Genomic DNA, 19968 nt, shown 5'->3' on the forward strand with positions numbered 1-19968 from the left:
ATCATGAATATCACTCTTTAAGAACATTCTCAAACAATGATAAAACATAATGGTTTCAAACTTACATTCTCCTAAGGAACCTTAATCCTAGAGAGGGTAGCAAATTAACAGAAAAAATAAGTTTCTCTCCAAGTAAGGGAGAAGTTCCCTTCACAAGAATTCTTCAACAGAAGCTTCCAAATGTCACAAATAAGCATATGCCTGTGCAAACACGGTACTTATTTATATATAAGAACTATACAATTCACGCCATTCTGAATACTCCAAATGAAGTATAGCTCTTCCATATATACTTCCAAAAAGATGCACATCGTAAGTATAATGAAATGGTTTTCCTTTGGTTTTAAGTTCAGTTCCTTTCTTCTGCACAGCCAGATTCTGAAATTACCAATATACAATGACTTAATCCCTGTTTATTTCTTTTGTTGTCAAATCATATAAACAATATTTTATAATGGTTATAGAAGAGCAATTTTGTAAATTAGTGAGTTACCAAGAGACCATGCCCTTAAATCAGTGCATTGAAGGTCTAATTATACGTAATACTTTTATTTTGAAGGAAAGGCAAGGAACAGGATGAGGAGAGACAACCAAAGAATGAACAGTACAGTTAACCTTCTCTCTCCTTTCCCTTCTGTGTACTCTAGAAAAAAGCAGGGAAAGGATGCAAGGTCAGATCAACCGGGAAGCAAGTATGCAAGTTACACGGAAGGCCTACTCCCACCTCTGCTCTCTTACTGATTCCCCAGCCTACACCTGCATTTAAACAACTGCCTTTGTCATTTTCTTCAGTCTTGCTAGTACTGGACAGATAAAATTGGTCACTGAGGGAAATCACTCCCCTTCCTGTGATGCTGGCAAATAAGACCCAGCAAGCCAACCCTTCCACTCCATCCACTAAAAGGAACAAAGGAATATGCAGACTTGTTCATGACAGTCATCTTCTGCAACTCCCAGGGAGGTTGAGCAAGCAAATCACTATTCTTTTTCTTCCCCCTGGATCTCTCCCTACTTGTAATCTCACCCATTAATGCATGACAGATGCAGGATATATAGGTCGGCAGAATATTTTAGAAGGAGAGGACAGATGAGGACCAACCTTCAGGGGCCCAATCCTTGCTGCAAAAAGAAAGGCATCAAGGCAGAATGTGAAGATTGCAATTACTCCTGCGAGCAGAGTTTCAACTTCTGTTGCTTGCTCACTCTCTAAGCAACACAGCAAGAAAAACACTTCCCTCAGCAGCCCTCTCTGAGCTGCCTATAGATAGAACTCAGGTAACAACTGAGAAGATAAAGTGATGGCTGTGCCTTTTATGGCCAATCCCATAGTTCATCTCAAGAAATAAGAGGGCAAGCAGATAGCAATCACTGTCCATACTCCACCTCTATAGGCACAACTGTTGGCCCAGATTTAGCCCCCATGGTACTCAGGAGAGAGTGAGCAAGAAAGCAATTAGCAATCTTGGGTTTGCACTCTTTCCTGCATTCATCCAGGTGGCAAACATCAGGGGTAACATAATGGGGAGGATGGAAGGTTCAAAAGACTTTCTGGCTGTCCTCTCCTTTCCCTTGCACTTTAATAGGATAATCATGTACATTCAATCAGACGACACACCTTTCACAGTCAAAGTTACAAACATGAAATATAACCCAAATTACTTGGTAAGTACCATAAAGGGTCTTGGATATGGATATGAACATATTCCTTTGCCTGTGTTTAATCTTCACATTTGCAACAGAGGTCTAACAGCTGAATATATTGAACACCATTTAATGAATGCATCCAGTCTATCTGTCCAGGGAGAGTCCTGTTTTGCTGCCTGTTGTGCCCAGTTTGGTTTCTTGATTCGAGTCTTCGTATTCAAGGACTTAATTATTGTAAATAGTTATTTAATAAAGCATGTTTTATCAGACCTTGCCTGGCTGCATAGTCTGAACAGGACACAAAGTCTACATGCTTAGCAGTCAGGTATAGCAAACCTGGGTTACCTCTATTCCAAGAAATCCACTAGATGAGTCTATAGTGGGATATGGCTATAGTAAACTATGGAAATGGCCATGACTAATATTACTACCCAGCAAGAATGGGCAGTTGCCAATTACTGTATTTGAAGAAACTATAAAAAAATGAAAACACTGTTGCCCTTATGCAGGGTGATTAACATTTCAGCCGTTTAAATAGAATGGGGGGTGGGTGGGATAGGGCTTTGATAGCTGAGTCGCTGCAGAGTGAATGAATAGCATGCTCTTGTCAAGGAGCAAGGCACTGACTGATCTTTGCATTCCCATCTGAAGATGCTTTGGATTTCTGGTGCAGCATAGTACAACTTCATCTTTTCTGCTCAGATTCCTGTGCAATTGTCAGGCATAAACAAGTGTGTGTGTGTGTGTGTGTGTGTGTGTGTGTGTGTGTGTGTGTGTAAGAGAGAGTTGAGCTTCAAGATGCAACCCAGATTCACGTAAGGGCCAGTGTCTCCAGCTCCCCAAGCAATCCTATTACCTTCCAGGTCTGTTCTTGATGAATGAGAATTAAGTGGGGCAAACATCTTACAGCACATCTCCTTTTCTTTCATCATGTAATCTCCGTAACAGCTGCAAGTTAGAGCAAATTGTTTCAGCACATGAATGCCACCGGTTTGTTTTTAAAAAGCACACATTTTGAAACAGTCTAAACACAACTGTTTCCTCTGGAATTAGAGAACTGCTTGAGCATGGCTGGTAACACCAAGAACTGCATCTTGCCAGCTTTTGCTCTTAGTTTAAGGCTTATTAAAGAGAAGTCAGACTTTCTTTAGCACAATATTCACCAGGAGCCACAACAGAGGTCTAACAGCTGAATATATTGAACATCATTTAATGAAATTTAGTACCTCTGTTATTGTTTTCATTTATATTATCTTTTTTATATCCATTAAAATTAATTTTAAAAATTTAACAGCTGAATATGCTGCACGTCATTTAAATTTTCTTTTTAATAGATTTTCAGTGACCAATAAAATGATCAATTGGCAAATTACCCTTTAGGCATGAAATTCCAGAAGATACTCAATATTTGTAAAGCAGAAGCAAAATATTTGCTAAAGAAGCCAGAATCAATCATGCCAAAAGCCAACCATGCCTGTTCTCCTGCGAGTAGGTTTGCAAAACCTTTAGCTTTAAGAATCAGAGGAACTCTCTTCCTAGCCTTAGAAAGATAGTTAGCATTAAAGTGTCCTGTTTTGCATAAGGCAAAAATGCATTTTAGTCTGCTAAATAAAGGCAATTTTCCAGCAGTTTGTTATCCAGAAAACACAAGTGAACCTGGGCTTAGCAAAGAACAGAGAGGAAAGTCATGAGGGCCCACTGAACATCTGTAAGAAACCAGGGAGCTTTGTGAGGGCTGGGGAACCTTCCCCATATCCTAAATGCAGTGCTTCCAAGCTCTGGACAATTGAAACACATTTTATATTGGCATTTTATCAATGTTTCAATGGACTTCACAATATCAAGAAATTTAGCCCATCTTGTAGCAGACTAATGCTATTTCTACCCATTTGGTTTGCTCACTTACTCAGCCTGATACACAGTTTAATCATTAGAAGAATACTGAGACTTGAACAGCTGCAAGGAATAAATTTGGACCGGTACCATGAATCTAAGTGCATGAGTATCCAATTCCGCTAATTCATTACAAAAATAGCAGCCAAGAAAGTGCTCCATCACCTGGCCAGCTTTTTCAATTCATTGTTAATATCTTGGTTGAAGGGCTGCTCTTTCTGAGCCTTGACCAAGAAATCTCGGGCTGTCTCATACTCTGCCAGGTTGAGGCATGCCTGGAAATTAAGAATATGGAATACAGATAGTTGCAGTTTGATCACTTCTCTTGAAGAGTAAAAAAAGGTAAAGGAGATATAGATACAGATATATTGGCCAGGTTCATACAACAGGCTGGAGTTCTTTGCAATTCTGCCTTATTGGTCGTAAGCAAGAAGCCTTGCGCACAATGACAGGGTTCATACAATGTGCCAGATCTGAAAGCCCAACATTTTAGGGCTATTGTGCACATCAGGTTTTGAGAGCATGTTGCAGACACAAGGAAGGAACAACAGCTATACAGTGGGGGAAGGGGGAACTTATCACAAAATAGCTAAAGTATATAGACACCATATACCAATCTGTCAAGTCAAGTTGGTGAGGTTATTTCGTCCCACCCACCCCCAGCCTAGAAAACTCCCTGTCAACCATTGCTTACCTATGTTAAATTGGGTACATTTACAAGCAAAGCACTGATTTGCAGTCACTCAATATTTTTATTTTTTAAGAATACCTATGCAACATGTGGAATTCAAAGGCATTCTCAGAAATAAATGTTTTCCCATATAGAATGCCAGCTAATGTTGTTTAAAATTATTTTTAAATAAGTAGAATGAAGAAGAGGGACTATTAGCATTTAGGAAAATATTTGCAGACATATTGGCATCCACGGTCTCCATGTTGGTACCCGTTTTTTAAAAATGAGTCTAATATTGTGAAAATCTAGCTATTGTGGTCTGGAAACCATGGCTTAGCTTGTCGTGCATTCCCACCAATTGTGATTTAAGAAAAAAAATGTTTTAATAAAACTGCAGATTAACATGACATGTAATTTAGATCATTGTCTAACCACTTTAGTTTGGTTTCCTCTGTCAGCAGATGTAACTAGATTAGAAGCAGATAGGAAAGCAAAAACATTATCAATTTCCAAACTGAGATTCCTGTACAAGAGGAGCAAAGCAGAAGTAATTAGACATCATGTACTAGAATGCAGTCTATAAAGAGAAAGCAGATTCTCCATAGATTTGTTTTACTGTTAGGATTTAAATCTCACCTTTTCACATATTAATGGCACTCACAGACAAGGCCTAAGAATCTGAGGGTGAATAAGCCTGGGAAACTTTTCACATCCTACTTTTCACTGTCAGAGCTGTAACAAGGATTATTGTGCCAATTTCAGAGGTGTTTACAATCAGTTTACAGTATAAAACACCAAGGAATTACTGTAATAAGATGGAAATAGCTGAAACATTTAACACACACTAACTTAATAAATTATTAGGCTTAGCTCATGGTTTCCATTACCCAAACCAGCTCTGGCAATTTCCTAGCAGAAAGCAAAGCTAGTCTTTGACATTTAAAAAAAAACACCCCCTCAGGCTTCTGCCAGATATCATGACATGAAACAAACAAACAAACAAGCCCTCTCCTTACCTGGCCACATCTGAAGAGGGCTTTAGCGTTCTTCTTATCTAACTCTAAGGCTTTTTTGCCATAGGCAAGGGCTCGACCTGGATGTTCCAACTTCAAGCAAACAAATGATAAGTTCAGGAAGACCAGAAGCTTGGCAGCATCAACTTTGTCTTTTTCAGCTTCCTTGGCCCGCACACGATTGAGTATTGAAGAAGCCTGACGAGTAGAAATGAGACATTTAATTGTAAGCTCACACAAAGTAGTGGCAGCTCAGCAATAAGATTTGTGATAGAGAATTGCTGGAAATGCTCTTATTAGACAAATGCACTGACTGCCTTATGTTGTTGGTTCGCGTGGATGCTGATTTGGGAGACAATTCAAATAAATGTTTATGTATTTATTTTAGTGTTTTATCCTGCCTTCTGTTCAGGAGCTCAAGGGGGTCCCACTATTTTTTCTCACAACCACCACTCTGTCAGGTAGGTTGTGCTGAGAGAGAAAGAATGAATGGTTCGGTCACCCAGTGGGCTTCTACACTAGGATTAGAGCTTGGGTCTCTTGAACCACCTTAACCCTATACCACACAGGCTCTTTTAAATGATCATATCCTTGTTTCCTCTATGTAGCTGTGCCCCAATCTTATAAACTTGGGAAAAACACTTTAGAACATCCACCAACAGTCAAATCAAAACCTGTCCAGATTCTGGTCAATGCCACCATCTTTTAATAAAGCTCTAACCAATAGTGTGTGGGTTTTTCACATAGCTTTGTACTTCTAAAAGACTATGACAGAACCATACTAATTACAAGGTAACTTGACATATATAAAGTCTGAGAAGTTACTTTTTATAATAACTTCCAGAAAACAGCATTTTCTAGACCTTATTCTGCTTTTCAAAAAGGCTGGCAAACTATAAATTTAGGGGTGAGTAGGAACGGAAGACTGTTGTGCTGGATATAATTTATATTTAAATTTCTAGACATAGTTTGTGATTTACTCCCCTATTCCCTGAGTTTTACTTACCCGCTTGTACCTCTCCCTGGCTTCCATGAAGTGTTTCTGATGGAAGAGGTAATTGCCAAACTCACGTTCTGTTTCTGCTACCTTTAGTACTTTCTGCAGTGGAAATCCATCCTGTTGTTCCTATGCAGAGGAGCAACAGTCTGGTCAGAGAGATTAGTTCCAAAGGTTATCAGGTAAATTTAAGCTAGAACTGTTACACTGGAAACCCACACAGGTTAGACCTTTAAAGCCCTAAATGGCTTAGGGCCCGACTCTTGGAGGGACTGCTCTCCTACTATAAACTTGCCCAGTTGTGTAGAGGCCCTTTTGAATATCCCCATGACCAGAAGCTCGGCAGTATTGTGGACACAGGATAGGGTCTTGTCCAGGCTATGGAATGCTCTCTACCTAGCAAGGTATGTTTGGCCCACAGTCTTCCAGCATTTTGGAAAATGGCAAAAATGTACCTCTTTTGCTATGGTACCACTGCTGATTTTACTGATTTGGCTTGCATTAAATCTGCTGCCTTTTTTCCTATTTTATTGTTCTACACTTATATAAGGCAGATTATAAATCTAATCATGACTGACATCTGCCATGAACGAGGTTGGAGAGTGTGACTATTTTAAGGGAAGCAAAAGAAAGTGAGAAGTTACAGCATAGTACAATAAAGGCAACACAGAAAATGTTTAAGTAAGATTATGGGTGCAAACAGGATATCCTTAAGCAAGGACCACATGGGTTATTAAATGAGGACCTCAAGTGACCCCGACATGGGAAGAGGCACTGAAACCATGTTCCAGGCAAGCAGGCCAGTGGGTGAGAGCAATGGAGCACAGGTGCTACAGAGTACAGACGTTACGGAGTATGAGATTCTCATGCCGTCTGGGGGCTCCTTGGGAGAAAAAGCAGCTGGAGCAACTTACAACCTCTTGCTGGCCTCCACATTGACTTTGCTTGTGGGAAGCCGGCAGGGAAGGTTGCAAATGGTGATCGCGTGACTGGAGGACACTGCAACCATGGTAATTGCAGGCTGGTTGCCAAGCACCTGGATCGCAATCACATGACTGCAGGGATGCTGCAACAGCTGCAACTTCAAGGACTGGTGGTAAGTCCCCCTTGTTCAGCGCCATTGTAACTTTGAACAGTCGCTGAATGAGTGGTTGTAACCCAAGGACTACCTGTAAATGCCCATTTTTGGCAATTCCATAAACTGAAGAAGAAAGTTTGACACTCAACAGCAGCAGCTAAGCTAACAAACATCAAGGCTGATCTGTGATTTATTTTTTATTTCCCATTAAGCTATTCCCCTCCTCCATACAGCTAAATGGAAAAGAAAAATGCAAGATTTGACACTACATATGAAAGACTGATCAGCTTTTTTTGTATCTTGGCTAGAAATGGGATAATTTTGTGTGGCTCATTTTGCTTAGTGCTATCAAAATCCACATTTTTCTTCATAAACAATATGGAACGAAATTAAGATCGAACAAGAAAACACTTAGTGTGCAGGAAAACAAAACTGCCAAGATTCATCCATTCTTAGATTGAATGTAAGGCCAACAAGATTTTTACCACAGGTCAGATGTAGAAGTTTTGTCTTTAATTACATATATTTTGGCCCTTCAACCGCTACCCTCCAAATCCAATGCTTTCACCTTTTCTATAGTCATGGCAGAGAGTATGCTCCAACCTCAATATCACAAGGAGTGATTTTCTCCTTGGTGGTAAAAATTACTGTTTCACAAGCAACACTGCTGCATAAACTTACAGATCAAAAACTCTCTAACTTATTTCAGGAGATGTAATTGAAAGTTACTAATTTGGACTATTAGATATAAATTCGACAACTCACAGGAGGCAGATCAAAGAACCTGTCTGATTCTGCTGAGTCCAGAAAGTCCAGAAGCTCAACTTCAAACAACACTGTGGAACTAGGGGGAATCAAAGGAGGGCAACCCAAAGTTCCAAAAGCGTATTTTGGCTTGAAGAGAAATCTTGCCAACTCTCCTTTTCTCATTGTCAGTAATCCAACTTCCATACCCCACAGAGTAATATCTAGGAAAGCAAAACAGAAAATCCTTATTTCCAAAATTTCCATACAGCATTACTAGTTGTTTTGAACTGATTGCAGAAGGAGAATCATGCAGAAAACACAGAGATGGCAAAAGCGCACATAGCAAATTAGTTTGTTCAGAGGTGACAGAAAATAATTCAAGAAGTGACAACGGAGAACATTTTGAGGATAAAAGGTTACAGTGCATCAGACCAGATGTCTATGCAAGTGTTTATTGATTTGACTGAGAGCCAGTTTGGTGCAGTGGTTAAGGCACTGGGCTAGAAACCAGGAGACCGTGAGGTCTAGTGCCACCTTAGGCACAAAGCCAGCTGGGTGACCTTGGGCTAGTCGCTCTCTTTCTGTCCTAGGAAGGAGGCAATGGCAAACCACTTCCAAAAATCTTGCCAAGAAAACTGCAAGGACTTGTCCAGGCAGTCTCCGAGAATTGGAGATTAAAAAAAAAATTGATTAGATCAGAACTCAAATTATGTTTACATCCACCAAACCATCTATCTTTCACATACCTTCACCAAGTTTCATGAGTTTGGGGTTCTTCCTGAAGCAATTTGTGTCAAAGGGTCTGTCTGTATGTTCTAAATACCCTGAAAATTTCACTGAAAGATCAGAATCAGAGGAGACAAAATAAATTTCACTGAGAAACATTGAACATATTCATTTCATCAGCATAAATAGCTTTGCTGAATTTCCTTAGGAATAGCTTTGTTGTATTTTCTTTGAGGTTTGTTGATGTTTGACATTGTATCAAGTTCATTGATCAAGGAACACATTATCCATCACACTTGTCCCTTTTGGAATTAAATGGTGTTATGCAAAGTGCAGAAGTAAAATAAGAAATACTAAGACAAAAAACCAAAAAATAGCTAAATCTATTTTACACTAACACCATTCATTATGCCTCTCCATACCTTTATATTCTTGCAGACCACCTTGTTTCTACCACATCCACACACACTTCATATACTGTGTTTTGTTCTTTAAACTTCTCACCTCTCTTTCTGTGAATCTCATCAATTCAATCCAACCACAACTTTCTTGATCTTCTCCTTTCTTTTGTGATTTCAACTTCATTCATTCTCTCTATATGACCAAACCACCTCAAAGTACCTGTTAGTCCATTTTGTATTTCATTCATTCAACACCCATTTGTTCTTGACCTACCTCTGCAGGTTTTACTACACACATTTCTTAAGTACTCCATTTGTACTGAACTCACCTTTTGTTTCTTCAGATATGTTTATTTCCATACACTGTATGCAAGTAGGCAGAAACATGCACACGCTGTCATTTTTACTTTCCTCAATACATTCATTCCTTACAATAGACTATACACTAGTAAGTACCTTCTTATGAGCATTTGCATATATTAAAAATTCTCCATCTTTCCTCCTTTATTAAACATTCTACCAAGGCACACAAATTCATATATTTATTATAGTTTTTTGGTCAGTCATATATTTATTATATTTGGGTCATAACTCATTCAACTTTTCTGGTCAAACATAATTACAATAATTTCTGATGCATTAATTTTCATATCCACTCTCTGCATTGCCTCATGCAATCTAACATTTGCTGTAAATCATTCTTGGTCTCAGCTGACAGCACACCATTATCACAAGCATTCCTTATACATTTATCTATAAATTCACTAGACAATTAAGGGTGTATCACACATCCTTGTCTTACTTCCTACTCAATGTGAAATCATTTACTAAGCATTCCTTTATTGTTACTGTATGGTTTACTTGCGTCATGTATTGTTATCACATTCAGCAACCAACTTTCAACTCCATAGTCGAGCAAAACAGTCCGTAATGAAGTCTATTAACTTTATCATACACTTACATTAATTCAATATACTTTCTTTCCCACATTTCGCAATGACCCGCTGAGCAATTAAAAATCTGGACTGTATGCTGTAAAGTTAAACGTCACTTCTCAATTTTTGCTTGTCTCACCTCTTATACCATTTCAGTTAGAATGCTGCCAAACACCTCAAGCATACTTAACAAATTAATCCCCCTGCAGTGTTTTCTAAAGCATTTACTTCCTTTTCAGGTAACTTCATACACTTCTGTGATACTCTGCATTCTGATTCATTTTACTCTGATCTTATGCTGTTGTTGGTTTGTTTTAAATTCCATGTTTATATTTTATACTTCTTTCTATAGATTTTATTCTATATATTGACCAGAAAATCTTCAGTAGTGAATGATAACCAATCTTGAGTACTTAATGTGAAGGCTGTTTTATGTAATTTAATGACTATAGATAATCCAATATTGCTGTATACATGCCAATATTCAAACAGAGAACTCAATGGCTTCCTAAACAGAAACTGTAGAAGTTATCAGACCAAATAGTCCTTTGTGAAATACTGGTTTGAAACCAAAAGTTAATCTATTCTTTAGGATTGTTTTGAAAAAACTTTAAGCTCACCAATACCAGTTATATTTATTTTTAAAATGCTTTTTTGTTGCTGCTCAGAGTCATTTGGAATCAGGCTATATTCAATAAATTAAATTAAATTTTGAGGGAAATAATTCTCAGCATTACAGAATGAAGCTATTAAAGGAAAGAGATGGAAATTTCTTCTACAATTCATAGTAAAGAGAGCTGTGCTGCTCTTCAGGTCTGAAGACAAAAAGATACTCTGGAGCTTACATAGCACCTATCAATAATTCCTGAAATCAAATATGTATTTTCCTTGGATTGAGTTGTAGTGGGCAGCTGTGCAATCCACCCAAAAAGATGCAGCTACTACGTGTTACTGTAATGAATGGACAGGCAAGCCCCACCCCACATTTTCTGAGAGCCTACATTTGAATTTCAATAAGCTGAGGCATGGCTTAGGATCACATAGACTCACAAACCCCTTTCTGCTGGATTTTTGTCTTTTGAAATGGAGGCAGAAGCTGGGTATTATGGCTAGGTAAAAGAAGTGACATCATTCTCCTAAGCCTCTGATTAAAGGTTGGAATCTATATGCTGGAAAAGTTCAGGGAAGCAAGATTGCTTTAGGAATCCATTTTTTCCTAAGGTATAGGTAAACAGTCTTGCCAGAAAACATTAGAATTTAAATCTTTATTTCTTCTGTGTTATTTAAGCATTATTGTCTTTGGTACTTACTACTCTGCACAAGCTCAGTAACTGTTTTATGCAACTGGGAACCCCCTTACAGAACAGTTGCCTCTAGAGCCAGACCAGAATCATTTTGAAATTTGCCCAAAGCCTTATATATATTTTTTTCTTCTATGGGAGATCCTTTTAAGTTGCCATCTGTGATTTTAACAGTTCTCCATTTCTATCTCCTTTGCCACTGAATGATTTGCAAATGATGACTTAAGGTTAAAAGAGCCACTTTGGTGTAGTGGTTAATGTCCTAATAGTCAGGAACCACGCTGAGATGAGGAATAGGTCTCTAGTGTTTATAACTGCTACATTAGACAGAAAATCCTAACAAACTGAAGAAGCGTGGGAAAACCCAGACAGATAAACCCCAAAAGTCAAGGCGGGTCTGTTCTGTGTCTCTTTGAATGGCTGCTCAACTCACCACCACTACGCATGCGTTGTCCCCCCTGGATAGGGGCCCCCTTCTGCTCACCATCAGTGCTCATGACATCACCCTCCCCTCCAGATTTACATTCCATTTCAGCTCCCTCCTCTCTAGAGTTCCTCCCTCCCTCCAAAGTCTCATGAGAGTCCATCTCCCCCTCCAAGCTCCCATGGGAACTAGGCAACGACGGAAATTCTTCAAAGGAAAACTCCTCCAAGGACGAATCAGTGCTGCTCTCCAGGTCTGATAACGCTTCTGGCCCGGGTGGCTGCTGCTGGAAAATAGCTAAATTATTAGAAGATTCTTCCCCCCTCCCCCTTGGGAAATTGAAGCCGGAGGTGGAGGGCTGCGGCTCCCCCTTCTCCTCTTGCTTGGGCCTCAGAGCCTCTGGCGGGGGTGGAGGTTGCCAACTTACGAACTCCTCTGCTTGGGATTCCTCTGCTTGCTCAGTCAAGTGAGGAATCTCTGGTAGAGTGCGAGGCTTGGGTTTGTGAGGGAAAAGCTGATGGAATTGTTGAACCAGCACTGGTGCATGCACATCTCTGGCATTTTCCCACGTGTGCTCTTCCTCAGGGTACCCTTTCCAGTGTATTAAATATTGGATGCCCCTTCCCCTCTTCCTAGAGTCCAGAATTTCGACTTCGTATTCCTCCTCCCCATCCACAATTACTGGAGGGGGGGGCATTTGTGATCGTAAGGCACTTGGGGGAGGGTCTTTGGCTAGCAAGGCTCTGTGAAACACTGGATGGACTTTCATGGATGCTGGTAGCTGTAAACGATAAGCCACTGGATTTATCTGCTGTACCACAGCGAAAGGGCCCACAAACTTAAGAGTCCTACTTCTTGGAAGGCCTGGTAGAGATCAAAAACTTGGTAGAGAGCCACACTTTGTCTCCTACCGCAATCGCTGGCCCCTCGTCTGTGAGCATCTGCAGCTCTCTTGTAAGCACTCTTTGCCCTGTTCAGCTGCTCCTTTAACAACTCCTGTGCGGCTTGTTGCTCTTTAAGAAAATCAGCCGCGGCTGGAACAGCTCCCTACTGGGAGGAGGTGGGCAACACCCGAGGGTTAACCCCATAGAGTGCTTGGAAAGGAGACTTCTTGGTAGAGGATTGCAAAGAGTTGTTATAAGTAAATTCTGCCATAGGGAGCAGGGCTGGCCGATTGTCTTGCTGATAAGTGGTATAACACCTGAGATACTGCTGTAACCATTGGTTAATTTTCTCAGCTTGCCCATTACTAGCAGGATGATGCGATGATGATAGGTGGATCTGGACCCCTAATGACTGGAAAAGGGCCCTCCAGAACCTGGAAGTGAACTGAGGGCCTCTGTCACTCACCAAGTGATTTATCATGCCTCTATACCTAAAAACATGGTCCATAAACAACTGTGCTGTGGCTTGCGCAGATGGGAGGCCCTTGCAAGGAATAAAATGCGCCATTTTAGTGAAAAGGTCCACCACCACTAGTATGGAAGTCAGCCCCTGGACCAGGAGTAAATCAGTGATGAAATTCATGGAGATTGTATCCCAAGGTCTACTGGGGGTGGGTAGGGGTTGCAAGAGTCCTGTGGGCTTCCCTGGGAGAGGCTTGTCTTGTCTGCAGGTGTGACAAGAAGCAGCGTAACCCTTTATGTCTGCAGTCATCTTAGGCCACCAGTAGTCTCTCAGAGCTCTATGGAGAGTTTTGAAAACACCTCCGTGGCCTGCCGCTTGATGGTCATGGCAGTCTCAGTACTTCTTCCCTCAATGAGGGGGGAATGTATAATCACCCACTATGCCAGAGGATTCCTGCTTCCACATTAAATGGGGAGGCAGTGTCTTGCGGGCCCCTCTGGAGGTCATCCATCCTGGCCCTGGCATATGGATCCTGTTGTTGTTGAGCTCTGACTCTTGTAAATAGGTCCTCTGCTTGTCTGCCTGCTGCTAAAAACTCTGTCTGGTTCCCCCTCATAGACTGATCAAAGTTGTGAGATTGTAATATAGTAGCCTGGACCTCCTGGTGAGTAGTGGGGGTTGCCTGAATGGATCGAGACAAGGCATCTGCCAAACGGTTCTGCGCCCCGGGAACATAAGAAATAACAAAATTGAAACTAGAGAAAAACTGGCTCCATCTGATTTGGCATGGAGTGAGGGATCTGGTGTTTTGTAGAAGCTGTAAATTCTTGTGATCAGTGCAAACTTCCACAGAAAAGGTTGCACCTTCTAGCCAGTGCCTCCACTCTTGAAATGCTGCTTTAATTGCCAGCAACTCCTTGTTAAAAACATCATAGTTCCTCTCTGCCGGCAAGAGCGTGCGAGAGAAAAAGGCACAAGGAAGCAATGTCTTCCCTGCTTTGTCAGTATATTGCAATAAAACAGCAGCAGTAGCAAAATCTGAAGCATCTGAATGCATTATGAATTGCTTCGTGGGATCAGGATGCTTTAAAAGCAGCTGGGATGCAAAGAGTTGCTTAAATTCTTGGAAGGCTGCTTGCTCCCTCTCCCCCCAAAGGAATTTGGATCCTTTCTTCAAAAGCTGTGTGAGGGGTTTGGCCCTGTCACTAAATTTATTTATAAATTTTCTATAGAAATTGGCGAATCCTAGGAATTTTTGTACATCTTACACATTGCGGGGGGGTTGCCAAGAGAGAATTGCCTGGACCTTTGAAGGATCCATGGATATGCCTCCTGTTGATATTCTATAGCTCAGGAAATGTAATTCAGTTAAATCGAAGGCACACTTCTCTAGCTTGGCGAACAGCTTGTTCTCTGTCTTTGTAAGACATTACGTACATGGGTTACATGAGTTGTAGCATCCTCAGAGAATGTTAATATGTCATCTAGATAAATGACCAGATACTTATCTAGTAAATCAGAGAAAATTTGATTCATAGATCGGGAAAATATGGCTCCTGCGTTAGTCAAGCCAAATGGCAAAACAAGGTACTCAAATTTACCAAACCTGGTATCGAAGGCAGTCAGATAATCATGCCCCTCTTTCATCCAGATCAGATTGTACACATTCCTGACATCCAACCTAGTAAAAATGCGTGCTTTCTGTAAGTGATCCAGCAGATCAGATATTAGGGGGAGTGGGTAATTTTCTTTGACCGTGACCTTATTGAGGGAGCTGAAATCATGAACCACTCTCATGGGTGCCTCCTGAGCTGCCGGTGCCAACAGGTCAGACTTCTTTGGTATGAAGACTGTAGGAGCAGATGCTGGGGAAGTAGATGGTCGGATGAAACCCTTCTGGAGATTAGAATCCAAGTAATCTTTTAAGGTGGCTAGTTCCTTGGGGGACATGGGATATTGTTTCCTTGCTGGAATCTTGGCTCCTGGTATCAACTCAATAGTGCAATCACAGTCCCTATGGGGGGGTAGTGCTGTGGCCTCTTGTTCGCTGAAAACATCTGCAAAATCTGCATACTTGGCTGGCAACTGGACCCCCCCTGCTTCCGTGACTGCGTTGGTTGCTGGAGAGAGAAGAGCAGCTTGAATCTTGTGGTGCTGGCATTCCTTAGCTGGGAAGGAGACTGCTCCTGTAGTCCAGTCCAACAACGGGTTGTGGATCTTCAGCCAAGGTGTGCCCAGGACTATAGGCACGTTAAGTGATGCAGTAACATAAAGTTGGATCCACTCAGTGTGGTCTCCTGTTGTTAGTTGCAAAGGTTCTATGAAACTTCAAATCGGTCCTGCCTTGAGGGGCTGGCCATCAATGGTCTCAACTTCTATGGGACGTGGCAATTCCATGGTCGGGATGTTCAGGTCTTGTACAGTCTGTACATCAATAAAATTGGTGGAAGCTCCGGAATCCACGAGAGCCTCTAGCTTGACCTGGTGCTCTGGGTTTACGTGCATTATGACTGCAAAGTAGTAAAAGGATTGCCTGGAATCCTCGGAATGAGCCCTTCTTAATTGTCTCCCTGCTGAGCTCTGTGGAGGGAGACTGATGGAGTTTCCCTGGTTGGAAGTAGAAGTGGAGGTAGCTCTTGGTTCTTCTGCTTGCCCTGGGGCTCTTACAGAATTTGCTTGGCTTCTCGCTGGGCAAGCTCTCACCATATGCCCTGGGACTCCGCAGTAGAAACAGAGGGCTCTCTCTCTCCTCCTGTCTCTCAGCCTCGGAAGTAAGCCTCCTGCTTGCCCTGATCTGCATCGGCTCCTCTGGTCCTGAGTAGAGAGATGCTGCAGAGAGCGCTGAAAATCCTGGAAGTGCTCTGAAGCCCCTGCCTCTCCCCGGCTGCATCTGTCTGAGCTCTTCTAGCCTGGCGTCTATGACCACAGACAGCTGATATAAACCTTCTAAAGTAGCTGGCGTTCCCTGGCGCACTAATTCATTTTTAATTTCCTCATCCAGCCCGTATGAATTGGTCTTTCAAAGCACTCTCATTCCAGTTCAGATCTCCTGCTAACAGCTTGAAATCAGCAATGTAAATTCCCACCCTCCTGTTGCCTTGCTTGAGCTTCCGAATTTCCTGGCTGGCAGTGACCTCTCTGATCGGGTTTTCAAGGTGTGCTCGGAACCCTGCCAGAAAATTCTGGTAGTCATTGAGAATTGGATCGTTGTTCTCCACCATGGGAATAGCCCATTTGGCTGCTGGGCCCTTTAGCAGACTTAAAATAAAGGTGACTCTGGTTCGGTCTGTTGGGAACTCTGCCGGTCTGCTGTCGAAAAACATTGTGCACTGTGTGGGAAAGGTTCTCAACTGTCCTGCTTCTCCTCCAAACTTCTCTGGTAAACTGCCGTGGGATCTCAAGACTACTGGCGGAGCTGCTGCTGCTGCTGGCACCGGTTGTGGGTTAATCAGAGCTGGTTGTTGTAACTGCTGTAGCATAGCTGCTTGTAATGTGTTGATCTGGAGATCTACTTGTTGCTGGTGTTGTTGCAAGGCTGCTGCCAGTTGTTGGATGGCTTGCCGAATTTCCTGGTTTTCCGAAGACATTTTCCCAAATGTTTTTTTTTTGTTCCTCCCTCTTTCAATGGGAGTAGGAGCTTGTTAGGATTGATGTCCTAACAGTCAGGAACCACGCTGAGATGAGGAATAGGTCTCTAGTATTTTATTACTGCTACATTAGACAGAAAATCCTAACAAACTGAAGAAGCGTGGGAAAACCCAGACAGATAAACCCCAAAAGTCAAGGCGGGTCTGTTCTGTGTCTCTTTGAATGGCAGCTCAACTCCTCACTACTACACATGCGTTTTCCCCCCTGGATAGGGGTCCCCTCCTGCTCACCATCAGTGCTCATGACAGTTAAAGACATCAGGCTAGACACTGGGAGACTGAGTTCTAATCCCACCTTAGGTACTAGGGCCAGCCAGTCTCTCTCAGCCCTAGGAAGGAGACAATGGCAAACCACTTCTGAAAAACCTTGCTAAGAAAACTGCAGGGACTGTCTAGGCAGTCTCTGAGAATCAGACATGATTGAATGGATTAAAAAAAAACCTTAAGGTTAAAAAGAGATTTTTATTTTTTTTCCTTTTCTGAAATAAAGTTAAATTTTAGTTATCTCTTATAAATTAGTCTATTTCGCAAAGGGAAGAAGGAAAACGGGTTGATTACTCTAGCCACATACCTCAATGCTAAAGGGACAGAAGGTGATTCAATATGATTTCTTTCTCATTTTTTCCTTTTAATTTGCCCCCCCCCCCAAAAAAAGCAGCAACGTTGTGGGAGTCCTCTCTCTCTCTCTCACACACACACACACTGTGTAGTTAGGGGGAGGATGCCAAGAGGTGCTCCCTGAAAGATAGGTGGTGGTAGCAGTAACTTCCAAACTACTACACCAAGGCAGAGTCAGGGTACATAGACCCAGAAGGTTTCTAGGACAGACTTGAGACATATGTACTTTAATTTTACTGATGCAGCTATGCTGTTACTCAAGTGCTATGTAAGCATTCTGGAATTTTTTTTACCTTTGAATCTAAAGCACAGCCCTAATAAAGAACTCCCTTAGAGGCATAACAATATAATTAATGAAGATATTTGCCTAATATATTTCAGGGCACATGGAACAGATGTTAATTTTAAAACATGATCAATTTGCTAATTACAAATCCCATCTTTTAATCATCCTTCTCCAATTCTTAATTAAATAGGGAGAAAATAGGCACAACACAATACCAATTTTCAATAGACCCTTATAAGCCACAAACAAATCAATGCAACTATGTTACCTAATACTGATGCATCAGGAGGAACCGTCTCACCGGAGCCATCTCGGATTATTTCTTTCAACACTCCTCTGTCACCAGTAATATCCTGCATACGTTGACCCAACCGCTGGTGAGACTTGGAACAATGAACATAAGAATATGCTAAGCATAATATTGATCTCTTTTATGAAATCAAAATCCATCCTGAAAGAGCTTTGGATGACTGTTAACCCTTTATCAGATACACTATTAAAATGATCTTAATAAAATATTTGCTAAATGCTTTACCTTTGGTTGTTTTGAAGATATATAAAATATGCAGAATCAATACGCTACAGATACTGATTGTCTAGTGTATTTATTACTATATAATCCTTATTTTCTTTAACTGAGCTTGAAGTTTATAACCCTTTTGATTGAGGAAACAGCTAGACTGCTTCAGTTAAATTCTTATTAATCTAATTTTTAATTTGTGGTAATTTATCTTATTATTTACTGAGTTGATCATGTAAAATTTTAATTCCATCATTGTTATACTGTATATTTTGCATTTGGTCTGAATAGTAAATTACAATAAAACTTATTTAAAATTATCAAGAAGTATGACCAAAACATTGATTAGAACAGTTTATATATACTTTTTTTGTATAAAACACATTTACCTGAATTTATTTTCTAAAACACCCTGGTCCCTTTAGGTGAGGGAAGGAGAAACATTGGCTGGCTTCATTTATTAGCCTTAATGTCATTCCTTTGGTTTTTGCTTAGCAGGCAGAGAGAGTCCAGTAACTTGTTGTAAATTTTGGTTACGGATTAACACAATGTGGGAACTCTAGCCAACTCACTTATTGAACAAACTACACTTTAACATGTGAAAACCCATGCATTCTATACAGTCTAAGAGACCAACATTATGTGCCCATAGATATGTGGTGGGAGGTAGCAGATAAAATAATTTAGAGCAGACGAAGAAAAGCCAGCACAACATCAGAAGGTCTGCCTTCAATCCCAGGATTACCCAAAAATGATCTGACTTGAGATAAATCTACCAGGCTTGGGCTGAAAAGAAATAACTCTTCGAGGCCACCCAGTGATTGTCCGCATTTGTTTTGCATACAAGTATAGTAGCCTGACAGGAAGCAGCACCAATTAGGCTCCATTTTCAAAATTACTTTGGCCCCCTCTCCCGACAAGACAGAACCGGTCAGCGTTTAAGCCTTCGGGTGCCATTCCACCCTTCCTTCGCGACTTCGTCGAAACGGGTGAGTTGCGAGGGTGGCGCGAGCCGTGCAGAAGGACGTCAAGAAACCTTTTCCTTCGGCTCACCCCGACGTCTCCCGCCCCGCTGCCTTCTCCTGCTCGCAGACTGATCCCGTTAAGCTGCCCTGCGTCCAGGTAGCGCCAGGGCCGGTCGCCCCCTCGCCTCATCTCCGTGGCTTTCTGCTGCAGTAGTTGGAGCAATGGTCTCCGTGGCGTCCGTACCCTTCCCGCCGAAACCAATCGCAACGCATCCCTACGAATCCTTGCAGCCCTCGACCAATCGGATGCAGGGAACAACCGAGGTCTCATGCCACCAGCCAGGCCCAGTTTTACAAGCCCCAGGTGCTTAGCCACTGGCTTTTAGCTCTGGAGCCTTAGTGGAGAGAGGCTGTAGTATTCTGTAAACTGGGGCTTACAGTTCTTTTAGAACCGGTGCCTTCTTGTATTTGTTGTTTATTCGTTTAGTCGCTTCCGACTCTTCGTGACTTCATGGACCAGCCCACGCCAGAGCTTCCTGTCGGTCGTCAACACCCCCAGCTCCCCCAGGGACGAGTCCGTCACCTCTAGAATATCATCCATCCATCTTGCCCTTGGTCGGCCCCTCTTCCTTTTGCCTTCCACTCTCCCTACCATCAGCATCTTCTCCAGGGTGTCCTGTCTTCTCATGATGTGGCCAAAGTATTTCAGCCTTCTTGTATAGATAGCCTATTTATCTCATATCCCAATTAGAC

The 19968-nt window shown here is 41.7% G+C and overlaps 1 protein-coding gene across 1 annotated transcript; it reads right to left on the reverse strand.

The window, feature by feature from the left end:
• Positions 1–306: 306 nt before the first annotated feature.
• Positions 307–19420, reverse strand: FKBP6 (FKBP prolyl isomerase family member 6 (inactive)). Its single transcript, XM_063301534.1, has 9 exons — positions 19304–19420; positions 17999–18113; positions 8792–8881; positions 8064–8266; positions 6230–6349; positions 5227–5421; positions 3703–3812; positions 2501–2592; positions 307–378 (listed from the first exon to the last, which is right to left on the reverse strand). The coding sequence occupies exons 1-9, from the start codon at positions 19403–19405 to the stop codon at positions 350–352; spliced, it is 1056 nt and encodes a 351-aa protein (XP_063157604.1). The 5' UTR covers positions 19406–19420; the 3' UTR covers positions 307–349.
• Between the last annotated feature and the right edge of the window lie 548 nt (positions 19421–19968).

Source organism: Candoia aspera, chromosome 1, assembly GCF_035149785.1.
Source record: "Candoia aspera isolate rCanAsp1 chromosome 1, rCanAsp1.hap2, whole genome shotgun sequence".
NCBI lineage: Eukaryota > Metazoa > Chordata > Lepidosauria > Squamata > Boidae > Candoia > Candoia aspera.

Excerpts from the sequence above, each read along its gene's own strand:
- FKBP6 (XM_063301534.1), bottom strand. The coding sequence starts at position 19,405 with ATGAGGCGAGGGGGCGACCGGCCCTGGCGCTACCTGGACGCAGGGCAG. Across the intron at positions 8,267-8,791 it reads ACTCATGAAACTTGGTGAAG|ATATTACTCTGTGGGGTATG; the intron begins GTATGTGAAAGA and ends TTGCTTTCCTAG. Across the intron at positions 5,422-6,229 it reads CCAGGGAGAGGTACAAGCGG|GCTTCTTCAATACTCAATCG; the intron begins GTAAGTAAAACT and ends TCTACTCGTCAG.